Here is a 16,930-nt window from a genome sequence, read left to right on the forward strand (position 1 = left end):
CGTGTCTGGAGTGGGGTGGTCTGAAAGAGATTTGGATGAGCAGCAGGACAGCCCTGAGGCTTCAGGTGGGAAAAACATGCAGATGCAGCCAGTCAGCAATAAGGAAGAGGAACTTTGTTCTGCACCTACACCTGTAGGGCAGAGACAAGGCAGGACCAGAGAAGGTTATCCAGATTACTTGCAAGGAGAAAGCTTTAGATTTCTTGAAGGGTTGCATCAGAAGCTGGATATTTAGCACAGAAGACAGATGGAGGTGAAGCTGGGAACAACGTGTTCATTTCCTAGCTGTGTGTTTCCTGGTCATTGTGATTCTTTTTTTTTTTTAATTTGATTTATATGCCGCCCTTTTCCGGAGACTCAGGGCGGCTTACAATACGTTAAGCAATAGCCTTCATACTTTTGTATATTTATACAAAGTCAGCTTATTGCCCCCACAAACTGGGTCCTCATTTAACCTACCTTAGAAAGGATGGAAGGCTGAGTCAACCTTGAGCCTGGTAAGATTCGAACCTGCAGAAATTGCAGGCAGCTGTGTTAATTACAGCTGTGTTAAACCACTGTACTACCAAGGCTCTTGCCTCACTTTGGATTGACACTGTGCCTTGACTTGCGTCACGCCTGGACTTTTCTTACTGTGTGAACCCTCTTGTATTGTGGATTTAGTTTTGCCTGGTTTATTTTGATTGGGAAACTTTCAAGTGCCTTGTGGACTCATTGGTCATTGCTTGGTGGATTACATTGGTCTGCTTGTGGCTGGACTTAATTCAGACAGTTCTGGGTTTTTGATGAAGGGAGTTGTGGCGGAATATTAATAAAACCATTAAACCACAGTTATGTGTGTGTGTATGAGAGAGGGGGCAGGACAGCAGATGTTGCAATAAGAGTGGTAAAGTGTAATTATTTCTCCATCCTTATTGCATCTGCAAGTCTGACTGGCAGCCCTGTTTAAAGTAACCAGGTCCCTCTGAATAAGGAGGAACCACAGGGGTTGCTGTGAGGAATATTCTCAGCATCTGTTAGATGAAATCGCTCAACTTTGCTTGGACTTGGATTCTGGCTGGGCAGATCCTTTGGAGGTGATAGACACATCTGCATCTTGTTATCTGGGAGGAATTTGTAGTGAGGGTCCTTGGGGTTATGAGTCTGGCCACTGGTGTTCTGGATCCATTCTCCATGTTGTTAGGTCCAAGTGATGAATAATGCCTCTGTGCTGGAGGGAGTGCTACCATCTGTCCTGAAGGAGGCAGTGGTGCATGACCTTCTCAAGAGGCCATCCTTGGACCTCACAATATTGGACGTTCATACTGCAACAGTAACAGAATAGCTTATTTCTGCCAAAGCATCCTAGTAACTGATACAGATGTTCAGTTTTCCATGGGCATGGGTTCTCTTTGCCTTTTAAGAAGGACCTAGGAATCCATTACCAATATCTATTCAGCAGTTAAGGATACCTGAAACGGATAAAGGTGTATAAAGCTAATAATAACAAATTTATTTACAGACTTGAACATTATTTAGTAAGAAAAATATTTTTAAAGCTATGTAAACAGTGAGTATAATGCTCTTTGATAAATAATAGTTTGAAGTCCACGTAAACTATAATCTACATCTATATGGTACCTGCTTTTATAATCCTGCTAACTAAGGAATTAATTTGGAAATAATAGGTGCATCCAAGACTACCCTGAATTTTAGTTACAAAACCATATCAGTGATGAAGATTTAAGAAAACCTTGTTAATGGTACTTAGCTCAAGAATAAACAAAAGCCAAACAAGATTTGAGAATGAATTTACCTGCAGAAACCAAACTAAAACAATTGAGAAATATTATATTTTAGCCTTCTGAAGAACAAAATTGCTGAACAGCTCCAGATTTCTCTTGTAATGCAATAGAAGTCAAAAAACAAACAAACAAACCACAGACAGTATCTGCAGATTCACTTTGGACTTTTGTACATGAAACTGTGTGCTTGCCACAAAAACTGCACAAAGCTATTCTATGATACCATGATTACTTGCAAACAAGACCATGTAACTTTCATCAACTTAAGGACTATTGAGATGGATTTGAAATTTTATAGCTTGTAAAAATCCAAACAATCAATATCATTTATGTCGACCAAGTAAACAACCATGTCCAATGTAACCAGGAGACAGCAGCCAACTAGAGAATAGTCTTCATTTAATCAGAAATTCATCAGTTGTGCATGAGTAAGTAGTAAGTAAGTAAGTAAGTAAGGACAGGGTTGCTAAGACGCTTAGCTTGTCGATCGAAAGGTCAGGAGTTCAGCGATTTGAAGCCCTAGTGCCGCCTAACGGGGTGAGCTCCCGTTACTTGTCCCAGCTTCTGCCAACATAGCAGTTTGAAAGCATGTAAAAAATGCAAGTAGAAAAATAGGGACTACCATTGATAGGAAGATAACAGCGTTCCATGAACCTTTGGCGTTCAGTCATGCCAACCACATGACAACGGAGTCATCTTCGGACAGCGCTGGCTCTTCAGCTTTGAAACGGAGATGAGCACCGACCCCTAGAGTCAGGAACAACTAACACATATGTGTGAAGAGAACCTTTACCTTTACCTTTTAAGCAGCTATAGAAATCAAAATTATAAACTAGGTCGAAGAGAAGGACATTGCATGTTGACCTTATTTCTTTCAGTGTGATACTGTTTTATCTACTGTATGTTCACCATGCAAAGTTGAGTGGCAGGAACACAAAGTATGAAGTTAGTGAGTGCTTTCTTGCAAAAATAGAGATGGAAAAGGAAAGCAGTAGCAAGAAGAGCCTCTCATGGAACTTGACATTCTTGAACGACTTTTCCTTCTAAGTGGGAAGAGAGTATACTTCAAACTCTTAAGAACACACACACTTGATCAAACATAATTTCAAATAAATAATAGGAGAGCCTTTTGGTAAAAAGAAAACAACTCATTAGAAAAGAAATGAAAATTTAAAGAAACCCTTTACGAGAACTAGTAAAGTAATTAGAAAGTGTCCATATTATTGGAATTGTGATATTTGAGATTCATAAAAGTGTGGAAGATAAGCTGCAAAAGACAACTACGTTAAGAAACAGAGAACTTTCTTACATCTGCACTACTTGTTGGTTATTTTGACAATGGCAATGGCTCTTGAAGAAACTTTACAAATTGCTAGATTTCTGACGTTGATCTTCCTATGACGTATGACAAATATCTGATCGATATAACATCAAACTATACCTTATCATTTGATAGTCCATATTTTACAATGTGTATAAATAATAGTTTTTTTTTTAAAAAAAAATCTTACTTCATTTTTTCAGACAACCAACCAACCAACCTACCAAACAACCAAACCAACCAGATCTTAGAAAATTATAGCATGTAATCAGGTGCTAAATGAAATTGATCAACATTTAGGGTTGCCTAATCATTCCTTGAAAATAAGAAATTCAGACACTGAAGCTTCCTGCTTACTTAATTATTGAAATGCAGTCATAGGAGAAAACAGCAACCTTTTCAGTGACAATGTGTGATTTATAAAAAGCTGTTGTTCAAATTAAAAAAAACACACCTGTTTATAGTTGTCTGAGTGGCTTGAAATTTCAGCAAAACAATGGTTAAAACCTAAGTATCACATCAAGCTTACCTGGGTGTATACTGTAATCATATAACAACCAAACCTTTACCTATCAGTTACTGTAGAACAGGAGTATCAAGCTCAAGGATCGAGGGTGAGATCTGGCCCATGAAGTGCTTAGATCTGGCCCGCGGGGCCATACAGGAAATAGTTAAGGACCAGCCTGCGGGGCCTCTGCCAGCAAAAACAGAGTCCATGACGGGTGCATGTGACCCTCCTGAGCTCCGTTTTCACTGGCAGAGGGTTGTAGGAGGCCATTGCAGCCAAAAATGGAGCTCACAAGGGCCGCACATGGCCCCCTAGCTCCATTTTCACTGGCAGAGGGTTGCAGTCGTAGTCGAAAACGGGGCTTGGGAGCCTGTTTTTGCTGGCAGAGCGCTTGGATTACCACATGACACAAGTGACATCATGCTGGCCATGCCCACCCTGGCCCGACTCACCCCAGCACCCCCAGAGGTCAAACACAACACTGATGCGGCCCTCAATGAAATCGAGTTTGACATTCTATATGAACTTCTCCATGACGAATTGGACGACTTAAAACAAATAATGTGTCTAGCACAGAAGAATGTGTTCTGTGTACTTTCAGGTAACAGTGAAAACAATTGGAGTGCTTATTCTGCAACTGAAATCACAGCGTAAGTTTTACAGTTTGAAAATAACAGGAAATAGCACAGAAAAAAGAAAAACAGAAGGAGAAACAATTATAAGCTATTGCAACCTCTTTTCAACGGAATGCAAAATGGAACCTTTCTTTCTTTTCTTTCTTTCTTCTCTTTCTTTCTTCTCTTTCTTTTTTTCTCTTTCTCTTTCTGTTCTTCCTTCCTTTCTTCTCTTTCTCTCTCTTTCTCTCTTCTCTCCTGTCCTCTCCTCTCCTGTCCCCTCCCTTCGTCTCCCCTCCTTTCTCTCCGTTCCGCTCCACTCCTCTCCTTCCCTTTTTTCTTTTTTCTTGATTCTATATTGATACAATTTACAGCACTATCAAAAATCAGAAAAAACACATTCTGACTGTGATAATCAAAGATTTTAATGTTACTTTTATTGATTATATTGTACACAGCAAGACATCCTCTCAGAGGGAGATGGGCAGTTAAGAGATATAATAAACAAACAAATGAATGAATGAATAAATAAATAAAAATAGGCATTAGCTACTTAGTGATACTCTAAAAATGGTTCCTCACTACACATGGTATTTTGTATAGCAGTTTGTATTCCTACATGCAAGATATATACTTGACTTTAAATATTTGTGAAATTGGATTTGACATTCCCTCAAAATCTTTCAGTCAATCAATCAGTCAATCAGTCAATCAATCAGTCAATCAATCAATCAATCAATCAATCATACCAACCAATCATCCAATCAATCTCAACACACTGTAAAGATATGAAGTAAATTGGAAAGCTCTATCATATCTTCCAGGATTTTCTTTAACAATTATTTGCTGGAGTGATTTGTGTGTAAAATCTGGCACAGGACTCAGCTGTGTACTCAAAGATCATTAAGAAGTTAAGAAGGCATGGATCTGTAAATATGGATGTGAAGAGCTTCTAGTCTAGAAATCTAAAACTATCTAACACTTTTTCAAATGTCTCATTAAAGCATTTTTTCATCTGCTTTATTCTACTAGTTTCCAATGCCCATATTTTTCATGTTATAATTCTACTGATACTGTTATCTAATTAAATCTTTTACTGAAATAAATAAGATTACAATAATTATTCATATAAATAGGAAAGTAATCATGCTATGTATTTTTGTGGGGATCCTAATTCCATTGGGACCAAATTTAGTCTCTGAAAATTGGTACCTAAATTGCTTTCTAAACTATATCTAAAACTGTTGCCATCTTATGTATTGCCTAATACTGTATGTATAAACCCTATTAAATGAAAATTTAATAATTTAAATTTATTTGTGCCCGTGTAATTTAAAATGGGTTGAAAAGTACATTAAAAAAATACAAAAAAATGCAAATTTGCTTTATTTCAAATTTCAGTGTATCACTTCAACTCTCAATCCTTACTGCTTGGCAATAGAAGATGCTAGTTCAATCTATTCGAAAACAAAATGACAGGCAGCATCAGGTCAGAAAAGACACATCGTGGATTTTACAAATGAAGCAAGCAATCTAAATTCTAGATGATAATGTTTCTTTTTCCTGGAAATGATGGGGATTCCTCTGGATTTCTGAACAAATGTAGATGGCATTATGATCAACTACAGTATATAACATATATTCCAATAAATATATAAGGTGCAAACATATTTGTAAGGAAAGTAAATTTGATTAAACTGTGCAGGGCAAGCAGATCCAATAGTTTATGCCCATTGCTAGTATGATGTAAAGAACTTCCTGTTCTTCAACCTCAAACATTACATATAACAATCCCATAAAGAACATAAAGTACATATTTCGTAATTATAGATGGCAAGGAAACAAGGATTTTCAAGAGAAAACAGAAATACTTGTTCCTCTTATTATGTCAGCAAGTTGCTCTTTTCCGTAGAAAAAATGCTCAATGTTCCAACAATGTTCATCAAATAAGAAGTGCATAAATTATTGAAAGGCTAAACCTGGAACTTTTTCCCCTTCGACTCATCCATCCACCAAGTTAATTCAGAGATACTTGTTTCTGAATGGGCTTAGTCAAGTGGTTGAATTACAGACAGCGTAGCAGATCACTGCTACCACACAACACACTCTACAGGCAAACCTTAGGAATCTTGTTTGTGTTTTTGCTCTTTAACTTCCCAGCTCTATTTGCAAAGAGCCATAAAGATTGTCACCATCAACCCTAACACTTAAAGTTGCCATTGCAAAATGAGAAGGGAGCCAAAGCACTTGTTAATAAGCTAAAGACAACTGAAATGTCCACACGACCTGAAATAACATTAAGCCTTCCATAAATTCTCCAGGTATCAGTTGCTTGCTCCAAGGAAATATTCCCCACTCCTAATTGCTATATGGGATACACAGACAGAAAACAGAAGCGTCTAATTATTAAGCCCCAGAAGACTCATCTTTCCCGCCGGGAACATTGTCAGAGGTTAGAACATGAAATTGGGAGGACTCTTGCGATCTCTTTCAACAGGAATGCAGCTATAGGTCACAAGTAAGTTTGGAATAGGTTGCCGGAGATTCGGGAAAGGAAGATCAAAGGGGGCGATAGCGAAATGTACATCTCTTTAGCCTATTGGAACTGGCGGAGCAGAAGCGATCGAAATGGTAGCTTCGCCGGAGAAAACGCAATGATGCGGGCAAAGAAAACAGTTTCCTTCCTTCCTAGTCACCCATGTGCCAGATATGTAATCCAAATGAGTGTGCACGTGTGTATGCAAAGATTGATCCTCGGAAGTTGGTGTTTGGTTTTTTTTGTTGTTGTTTTTTTTACTCACTTTAAACTGTTGTATCTCCCCGTTTGTTGCTATTGCTATAGGTCGTACTCCTGCTGACTCTGGCCGCGGCCCAGGGAGTCGTCCTGTCGCCTGGCGTGTCTTTCCTTCCTTCCTTCCTTTCGCTCGTTCTTTCTTTCTTTCTTTCTTTCTTTTTTGCCTTTTGTTACCGCCTTGAAATCCAGGCGTTTAAAAGCTGCGTCCTGTACATCTGCGGACGCCTTACGCCGTTCTGCACAAAGGCTGCCTGCCTGAACGAAAGCCTAACTCCCATCGCCACAAAACACACACCCGGCTGGGGTGAGAGAGGAGGGTGGTGGGTTGGTAGGTGGGCGGGAGGATTATGCAAACGTGAGTCTGCGTGCGGGGTGTGTGTGTGTGTGTGTGTGTGTGTGTGTGTGTCTGTGCGAGGGGGGCGCGCAGGGGGCAGAGCCTCGTCCAAGGCCGGCCGAAGAGAGTGGGAAACGCTTCCTCGCCCAGAAATACAGAAGCTGCCCCGCTCCACGATTTGCTACGCTTCCTTTCCTGCCCTGACGGGGAGGTGGGAGTCGGGCTGCCCCATTGTCTCCGAAATCCAGCTTGCTGTAGCCAGCGTGTCTCCCGCCGTTCTTTCCCACGCCCTTCCTGCCCCTCAACCGTCCACCCGGCCACTTCTCCAGCCGTTCCCATATGAGGTCGGAAGCCCCGGCTTCTCCACAGGACTGAGGCGCGGAAAGCTGCGGCGGAAAAATAAGAAGCGCGCCCAAGGCGGGTGGGGAAAACAGAAGTCGCGGGAAGGAGCGAGAAGGAGATGGAGAAGAAGCAAGAAGGACTCGCGGCTTTGGACCCCTCGGCCCCCGCCGGCCGCAGGATTTGATTCGGCGTAAGCGGAGCCGAACACACGCAGCGGCGACTTTGCGGGGTGCCTCCCTTCCCAAAGAACGGGGTTGAGGGGTGTGTGTGTGTGTGTGTGATTCCGCTTGATGAGATGGTGGTAGAAAACCGTATCCGAATCGCGAATTTAATCAAAATTGGTGGCAAAAGGAGTGGAGGAAGGAAGGGAGAAAGAAAGAAAGAAAGAAAGAAAGAAAGAAAGAAAGAAAGAAAGAAAGAAAGAGTCTTTGAACTTGTACAGAGTGCATGTCCTGCCCATCCCCTTCTTGCCCTTTAGCAATAGCAATAGCAGGGATTTATATACCGCTTCACAATGCTTTCCAGCCCTCTCTAAAAGGTTTTACAGAGTCAGCATATTGACCCCAACAATCTGGGTCCTCATTTTACCTAAATTGGAAGGATGGAAGACTGAGTTAACCTTGAGCCTGGTGAGATTCGAACTGCCAAATTGCAGCAGCCGGCAGAAGTAGCCTGCAGTACTGTTTTCTAACCACTGCGCCACCATGGCTCTTTAGAAACAAATTGGAAGCAAGAATTTGGGACACCACAGTTGGACGTATACATACACCATACGTTGTTTATGGAAGAGTTGGTCAACAATGAAAGTACACACCAATGACCATTATATGCATTTGCATTTGGGCTCAAGTGTTACAAAAAGGGTTGCACTTTCCTGGCAAATAGTCTCTGATAACCAATGATGTTCAAAAAGATGAAAGATATCCACACTTTTCAGTAGTGATGTCAATTACCATTTGCACCATTCTATTCGCATAGTGCCTTCCCTTCTCAGATGGCAATCCCACCTCAATTCAACATTATTATTTCAGATAAAATATTGTCTACCTGTCAGGAAAATAACAAATTACAGCAGGATTTCAGGAATACATTTCTCTGTCCTACCTACACCTATTTATACACATTCTTCCTCTTGAGGTATTTTGTTTGGATTAGCTACAAACATATTTACACGCCTTGCTATTCCTTCGCAGGATAAGCAGTGTGCAGAAAAAGAAGTATTAAGCAAAAAAAAGGGGCAAGAGTTAAGAAAACAGGAAAGGAAGTCCAACTAAATCTTGCTTACATCAGCCCTATTCAACATACTTCTTCATGCTTTTGTCTTTTTGTAAACCATTCATGCTTCCATCTGATCTGTAGCAATTCAAACACTATACTATTTAAACTTCTACCTGATCACATAGCCATAATGACGTTGAAAGACAAATATTATTTGAATATTCTCTGATTTGTCCACTTAACATGAAAAAATGTTTTGATAAATTAGCATCAACTAAACATCACAAGAAATATATTTAAACCCTGAATAACTGATATGCTAACATGGGAATTCCAAAGCTTATTTACTTAAATGCTTGCAACTATTATACCCAACCTAATAATATCACTTAATTTGTTCTTTAAAATGTAGGCATGAAATAAATCTATACAGGTAGTCCTTGACTTATGACCACAATTGAGCCCAAAATTTCTGTGGCTCAGTGAGACAATAAAGTGAATTTTGTCCCATTTATGGCCTTTCTTGTCATAGTTGTTAAGTGAATAACTCAGTTGTAAAGGTAATTTTTTTTTTAAAAAAAATTGATTTATATGCTGCCCATCTCTGGAGACTCAGGGCAGCTTACAATGCATTAAGCAATAGCCTTCATACTTTTGTATATTTATACAAAGTCAGCTTATTGCCCCCACAATCTGGGTCTTCATTTTACCTACCTTAGAAAGGATGGAAGGCTGAGTCAACCTTGAGCCTGGTGAGATTTGAACTTACAGTAATTGCATACAGCTTGATGTTAATAACAGTGCTTTAGTCTGCTGCGCAACCATGATTAACATGATTGTTAAGTGAATCTGACTTCCCCACTGACTTTGCTTGTCAGATCATAAAAGATGATCACATGACCCCAGGACACTGCAACCCTCAAAAATATAAGTCAGTTGCCAAGCATCTGAATTTTGATCTCGTGACCATGGAGATGCTACAATGGGCATAAGTGTGAATAATTGTCATCTGTCACCTTTTTTAGTGCCATTGTAACTTCAAATGGTCACTAAATGAACTGTTGTAAATTAAGGACTAAGTAATGTATTTCAGCATTCACAGTAAATCAGATATTTTAGGTGCAGATAGCGCATTTGGACAAAACTGTGAAATAAAAAAGATGTTTTAATTGGATGTACTGATATTCTCCAGTTTTAGAAAATAGAAATTCTTGTGACAACTTAATTTAAAAAACTGATTGTGTATGCACAGTGCTAAAGCTGAAAATTAGGAAAGCTAGCATACCATCATATGACAATCCTAATTTAGATAAGGGAAATGTAGGAATTCTTCCCATGAAATTTCCTTAATAATTTACTGATTTGCTGGAAATTCCTTAAAGTTTTTTGTTTTTTTTAATTTGATTTATATGCCGCCGTTCTCCGGAGACTCAGGGCGGCTTACAATGCGCTAAGCAATAGCCTTCATTCTTTTGTATATTTATACAAAGTCAGCTTATTGCCCCCACAACTGGGTCCTCAATTTACCTACCTTAGAAAGGATGGAAGGCTGAGTCAACCTTGAGCCTTGGCGAGATTCGAACCTGCAGTAATTGCAGGCAGCTGTTCTTAATAACAGGGTGCTTTAGACCACTGTACTACCAAGGCTCTTCATTCCTTAAAGATTGGCAGTTTGGAAATTCATTTAATGTTGAGATAGCATCGTAGTCTGACAGTCTGCAAAAGAACCGGTCTTGAAGCATCCTGACCCCGAACAACCCGTCCAGAAAGTTCTTCCCCCTGGGATGTGCTTCAGCTCGAAGCTGAAACGATTGAAGTATTGGGCCCACCGGACTTGCCTGGGCGATAACTTCCGTGGGGTCTTGAGGGCCTCTAGGTTTTTGTGGTCAGTGCAGACCTTGAACGGTGTCTGGCCTCCTTCTAACAGGTGTCGCCAGGTTAATAGCGCCCATATCACCACGAACGCTTCCTTCTCCCATGCCGCCCATCGTCTTTCTGTGTCGGTGAGTTTGCGGGATGTGTAGGCACAAGGTTGCAGGTCCCCCTGGCTGTTCTTTTGGAGTAGGACTGCCCCTACTGCTACATCGCTGGCATCTGGATGACAAAGGGTTGTTCGGAGTCAGGATGCTTCAAGACCGGTTCTTTTGCAAACATTTGTTTTAGTGTCTCGAATGCCTGTTGGCAGGCCGAGTCTCATTGTAGAGGCTGTCCCGGGTGGGGTTTCGTTGTCGTACTTCCTGTCTTTAGGAGGTCCATCAGAGGTTTGGCAATTCTTGCAAAGAAGGGGATGAATTGCCTGTAGAAGTTCGCGAACCCCAGGAAGCTTTGTAGTTGCCTGTGGGTGTGCGGGGGTCACCAGTCTAGGACTGATTGTACTTTAGCCGGGTTGGTAACTTCAGAAAGTTACCAACATGGATATCTGTATCTAAGTGTACTAACATTTCCTCAAAATTCACTGGTATTTTTAAAATCATCAATATATCAATATTAATTTAAGAAACAGAATCTGAAATATTTACATTGAAAATACTGTTTCCCCAGAATAATTCTTCCAAAATATGTGAAAATATTCAAGCACCAAGTTAGAGTGAATAGGAAGAAAACATTCCAAAAAATTTAATTACAAAAGTGTAGTTGCCTAAAACAGTCCACCCCACCTCCAACCTTTTGGGCACCAGGGACTGGTTCTGTGGAGAGAGATTTTTCCGTGGACTGGAGGAGGCGTGCTTTCGTATGATGCCTGCTTCCCGCGGATGACTTCACTTGTTTGTGCGGCCCAGTTTCTGGCATGCCACAGACTGGTGCCAGTCCACTGACCAGAGGTTGGGGACCTCTGGCCTAAAAGATGTACTCTTGTCTTAAGCAAAGATCTCCACTGTGAAAGAATATTACCCCATACAGGTAGTCCTCGACTTAAAACAGTTTGTTTAGTGACTATTCAAGTTACAATGACAACTGAAAAAAGTGACTAATGACCATTTTTCACACTTACAAACATTGTGGTATCCCCATGATCACATGATCAAAATTCAGGCACTTGACAACTGACTCAGATTTATGACATTTGCATCATGTGATCGGATTGGAATCATGTGATCACCTTTTGCACCCTTCTGACAAGAAAAGTCAAGAAAATTTATTATTTTTTAGGATATACAGAATATTCCACCTTTTCTATGATTTATATTTCACCTATCAGCTGAAATGCTCTAATTTCATAAAATCTGTTTTACTGTCTTTTTGCATCATATTTCTGCTTTCCATCCAACTCTCTGCCTGCACAATTTTATAACTAAAATGGATTTCTGACTTCTAGGATTTTTTTTACTTAAAATAGCTTCTTAAACTATCTTCTGCTTTGAAAATCTCAAGAATACATGTACTAATTACAAATGTAACTTCTTACTGGGCATATGCATATGCATCAGTACTGACTATAGAGTAACAGGGAAGATGCCAGAGGCATGATTGCATTGCCTTGAATTGTAGTATGGCATTAATTTTGATATGATATCTGGATGCAGTTAAGTTTTTTGCTTTCTTACTGAAAAGAACATTACCAGCTAAAAATATACTTTGATTGTTTTGGTCACTAATCACTATAGTTTTAATGTCTGTGTTTGCTCAACTTATTTATGTCTGGAGTAATTCCATATTTTGCTCCTATAATCACCAACATCAAAGAAAAGGATAAACAATCAGAAAATATGTATCCTTGGAAACATGTAGAGGCTACTACAACAAAAGTAGGAAGTGACCAATGGGAAAGTAAATGAGAGCCAACATAGGAAAGGGCTAGTTGTGAATCTCAGCCAATGCAGTATTTTTAGCACACAGCATGAATTTCTGACTCTTTTCTCTTATCCTTCCCAGTAGGGAATTCAATCCTGACTGGGATCTTGTGATGGCGCAAAAAGTATATCTCTCCCTCCTCTTTGTAACTCACACTTTCCTCACACTATTGCACTACTTAGCACCTTTGCTGAGACCCATGTCTGTTAGCTTTGATCTTTACCCAGGGATACTTTCTCAACTCGTGAAGGTTTCATTTGCAAACTACATTCATTTTCAAACAGAGTTACTTATATCAGGGGCTGTCCTCCAAGAGTAGCATAATTAATCAACAGCAATTTGTCTTTAACCACTCAGCTTAGCTTAGTTCCTTAGAAAGAATCTTCCTGGATTTCACCCCAATCACATAGCTGAACTTTCATAACTACTGTTTTATCTAACACCTGTCCTTTTTAAGATATTTAATATGAGGTATTGACTCATCCAGGTTCTGACCTGGTTTGTGGCCCGTCAGCGGCCAGCAGATCTGGCATCAGATTCGGACAGTGAGAAGGTTGGGGAGGAACATGGGCCAATCCAGGAGTCTGGGGGAGGCTCTGATGAGAGCTCTGCATTGGAGGCAGAGTTGGGCCAGGGCCGTCTGACAGTTGTCAGCTGCCTGTGAAGTCAGACATCAGTGAGGCAGAAGAACAGCTGGGTCTTGTCCCCAGTGTGTGCATGCACAGAGCTGCCAGGAGAAGGGAACAGCTAAGAAACAAGGGTCGGCTCAGGAGTAAAGCCACAGGTGGACAGTGAATGGCCCCTCTCATAGGAAATAAAGAGGAGCGAAGTGGAGGGGAGTTTGCAAGAGACAATTAGTTCATTTGGGTGAACATCTGTTCCTACAATCTTGCCCAGTATTGTCGGTTACAGTGTGGAGTCTGAAAGATATCAGCCTGTCCATCTCCAAGCCTGATAAAGGTCGGTAATTGTGAACTATCTTACTTACTTTTTATTAAAAAATGAACTTAAGAGTATATTTGATTTGCTATATGTATGCACACATTCTGAATTCTCTGAATTCAAAATAGAAAGTAATGTGCCAGATACCTTGTTATTTTCTAGTTGCTATGTATGTTGCTATGTACATATGTTGGCAAAAAGAAAGTCAACCACTCTAAAAAACTTGTTCACCAATGAAAAATTCAGTCTTTATTGAATTGTGGCAGACAGGACTCCTCTTACCTCTACAGAGTTCTGACATAACTATGTGCCAGATGCAATTACAACAACAACATGAATTGTTAAAAAAAAAAACAATTTTAAAAAGATCAGGTCCTGTTGGCAAGATGAAGACTATGCAAATGATTGTATACTACGCAGATGATTTGCCTGACTGGAGATAGTGTTTGATCTACTTGCCTGTTTTGACATCAATAAGTGTGACTTACTGAATGTGTTTGCTTGAAAAATGGGTTCATATGAACTGATTTATGCAAACCCCAGAACTGTGGAGGCAATAATTAAATTCAGAGTATAACGTTAAGAATATCTGTGTTGTTCAACTAATGGAGAAAGGAACAAAAAAGAAAAGTTGCATGTGCTCAGGAAAAAAGTAATGAGTGTATTTAGGAAGCTATTAATATGATACCATCTGCTTCTTTTGGCGGTTGACTAGAATGTTTATAAAAATATCAAACTCTATATGGACCTTTTATTTAATATTTTATTTTGATTCTCCCCATGTATGCTAATGGAGACATGACAACTAGGCTGAACAGATGAACGAAGGCATGCTGTTTGTCCATGGTTATGCTGCTTGCTGACTTCCTTCTGTTAGTGAGGAGGTATTGTCCATGCTTGGCAGAATGCAAATGTGAGAATGATCACATATTTAGCTGTAATAAAGCAATGTGTTTTCCAATTTTCAAGCATATGTGATACATCTCCCAAATATATATTTAATTTAAGTGGATGAATCACATATCTGACTGAGAAAATATGGAAATGATTGACCAGGCAAACATCAGAAGAGCACATCAGTGAAACTACATATGATCTATTATCCAATCAAACTTTTGATGAAAACCATACACAAAATACTAATGCAGGAGACAGATTAGAATATGTGGAAACACCATTCCCAACCATCAATCAGCTGACATTTCCCAAGAAGTTGCAGGATGCAAATTCCACACAGATTATAAATACTCAAGACAACCCTTACTTCTGAATTGTTGCACTGCGAAAGTATTGCTGGAATACAAATTAAAACCAGTTCTCGAATTCTACTTTGATAGAGATAATTTGAACCCTGGAGAACCACAACTAAAAGTAAGCTCAATAAACTAATGCTACCATTATCCAAAGATATCTCTCAAAAATCTTTGTAATTGGGAAGATGACAGGAAGAGGAAGAAGTATGGCATGAAAAGATAAGAAGGAAGGCTGAAGTGTAGGACTCCATCTTGACTTAGTTTAGCGCACCAATAGAATGTGTTTGGCCAATGTCAAAAAACAATATATAGCTGTTTTCCTAAAGATGCAGGTACACAGATTTCAACCTAAAGGAAGCATAACATAATAATATATTGTTATGATTTGTGGTGACCATTTATTTTTGAAGAATGGATAGCCTTTTGTTCTGTTCATGGATATTCTTCCTTATATCTATCTGTTAGATTTCTCAATGCATTTATGAATATTTTCAAAGCATGAGACAGTATTAAGTGCTTGGAAAATGAAGTCATGGTACAGATTGTGTTCTGACCAAATGAGTGTAACAGTATGATGACACTCATGTGATAGAGAGTTATTTTATGGAAAAATCTGTAAGTAGAAGTTTAACATGCAGCCTGGAAAAATGAAGAGGTTTTTTTAGATCATTGGGTGGCAAAATTGCAAGTTTTACAACCCTATCTAATGTGACACATATTTGCTGGCTGTGGAATCTTAAAGTTGGTTCTTCCAGATGCCTTATTTCACTCTCGTGCAGATCAAATGGGGGCTGGAATCAGCAAACCTCATATTCCATTCGAATTTTATTTTCAGGCTCAGCTTTTTAGACAATAGATCGTGAACCTGTTTCATTGTTTGCCATAATCTTAACTTTTCACCCTAAAGAATGAAGAAATGAAGAACATTTTCTAACTCTGATTCTATATTTCTCTGGATGCAAATTTAGTGAAAAGATGGAAATATGAAGAAATTAAGCAAAAATGAAATCAGTAAAACAGTGCTTGTTTTTTTCCCTTGGTCAAATTATTTTTTATTAAGTTATAGAATATTATACAATTCAAAATACAAAAGTAAATAGAAGAACAATGGGGGGGAGGGGAAAGGGGGAAGTGAAGTGAAGTGAGGAAAGATAGAAAAAAATAAAGAAAAAGAAGCATTGACTTCCGACTCTATTACAGTAAAATAAGGCATTAATATCAAATCACAGCTTTTTGCTTTTTCATAATAGTATGAACAAGTCATTTCTATAAAGATCTATCAATCTAATCTGTAAAACCCAAAGTCAGAGTTACATTTTTTTCCACATTAAGCACGAAGTTCAGAAGCGGTTTCCATGTGGAAACAAAAGTACTTATGTTCTTTTCTTTAATTATAGTCAGAACAGTGCTTGTTTTTAAGGTGTTTGCATGAGTGTACTTTCATGCATATTTAATAAGAGGAAGTTTTTGTGATTTAATTTTGTTTTTATTCCGCCACCTTGACTAAACAGGTAGTCTTTGACATGAGGGTTACAACCAGTCCAACGAGTTCTGGCCATCTGAGCACTACCGCAGCCATGTGACCTGGATGCCTGGCAACCAGCTCACACTTATGGCCAATTGCAATGCTCCTTGATACACGACTGCCATTTGTGATCTTCACAGCCAGTTTTTTTTCTACTAGCAAGGAAAAAGCTAAAATAACCTAAGATGGATGGTATTTCTAAAAAGAGGACAAATTAAAAGCACAATTACAAACCATCAGACTCTAGAAAGATTCTGATGAATGATCTAGAAGAATGTTTTTTCAGCCTCAGCAACTTTAGGATGTGTAGACTTCGACATGGGCTTGAAGTTTAAGTCCACACATCTTAAAAGTTGCTGAGTTTGAAAAACACTGATGTAGAATACAGAAACAAATTAGAAAATAATCTTGATAGATTAAAAAAAAAGTGACAGTCTGAAAAGAGCAGAATGAAATTTAATAGAGACAAATGCAATGCTTATGCTTAGGAAAAACAAACCAGT

General features: G+C 39.2%; 2 protein-coding genes across 2 annotated transcripts in view; one reads left to right on the forward strand and one right to left on the reverse strand.

Moving 5' to 3' along the window:
• Positions 1-7,491, reverse strand: part of ST6GAL1 (ST6 beta-galactoside alpha-2,6-sialyltransferase 1) — a 56,229-nt gene extending 48,738 nt beyond the window's left edge. The window contains exon 1 of the mRNA XM_070946112.1: positions 7,029-7,491. The gene's annotated coding sequence lies outside the window, so the exon portion shown is untranslated. The remainder of the gene's footprint in view (positions 1-7,028) is intronic.
• The window catches only part of ADIPOQ (adiponectin, C1Q and collagen domain containing), a 30,478-nt gene continuing 20,144 nt past the window's right edge, over positions 6,597-16,930 (forward strand). The window contains exon 1 of the mRNA XM_070946114.1: positions 6,597-6,745. Within this exon, the coding sequence (XP_070802215.1) occupies positions 6,597-6,745 (149 nt within the window). The remainder of the gene's footprint in view (positions 6,746-16,930) is intronic.

The sequence above is a fragment of the Pituophis catenifer genome, unplaced genomic scaffold (genome assembly GCF_029215685.1).
Source record: "Pituophis catenifer annectens isolate HBS135680 unplaced genomic scaffold, rPitCat1.0.hap2 SCAF_6, whole genome shotgun sequence".
NCBI lineage: Eukaryota > Metazoa > Chordata > Lepidosauria > Squamata > Colubridae > Pituophis > Pituophis catenifer.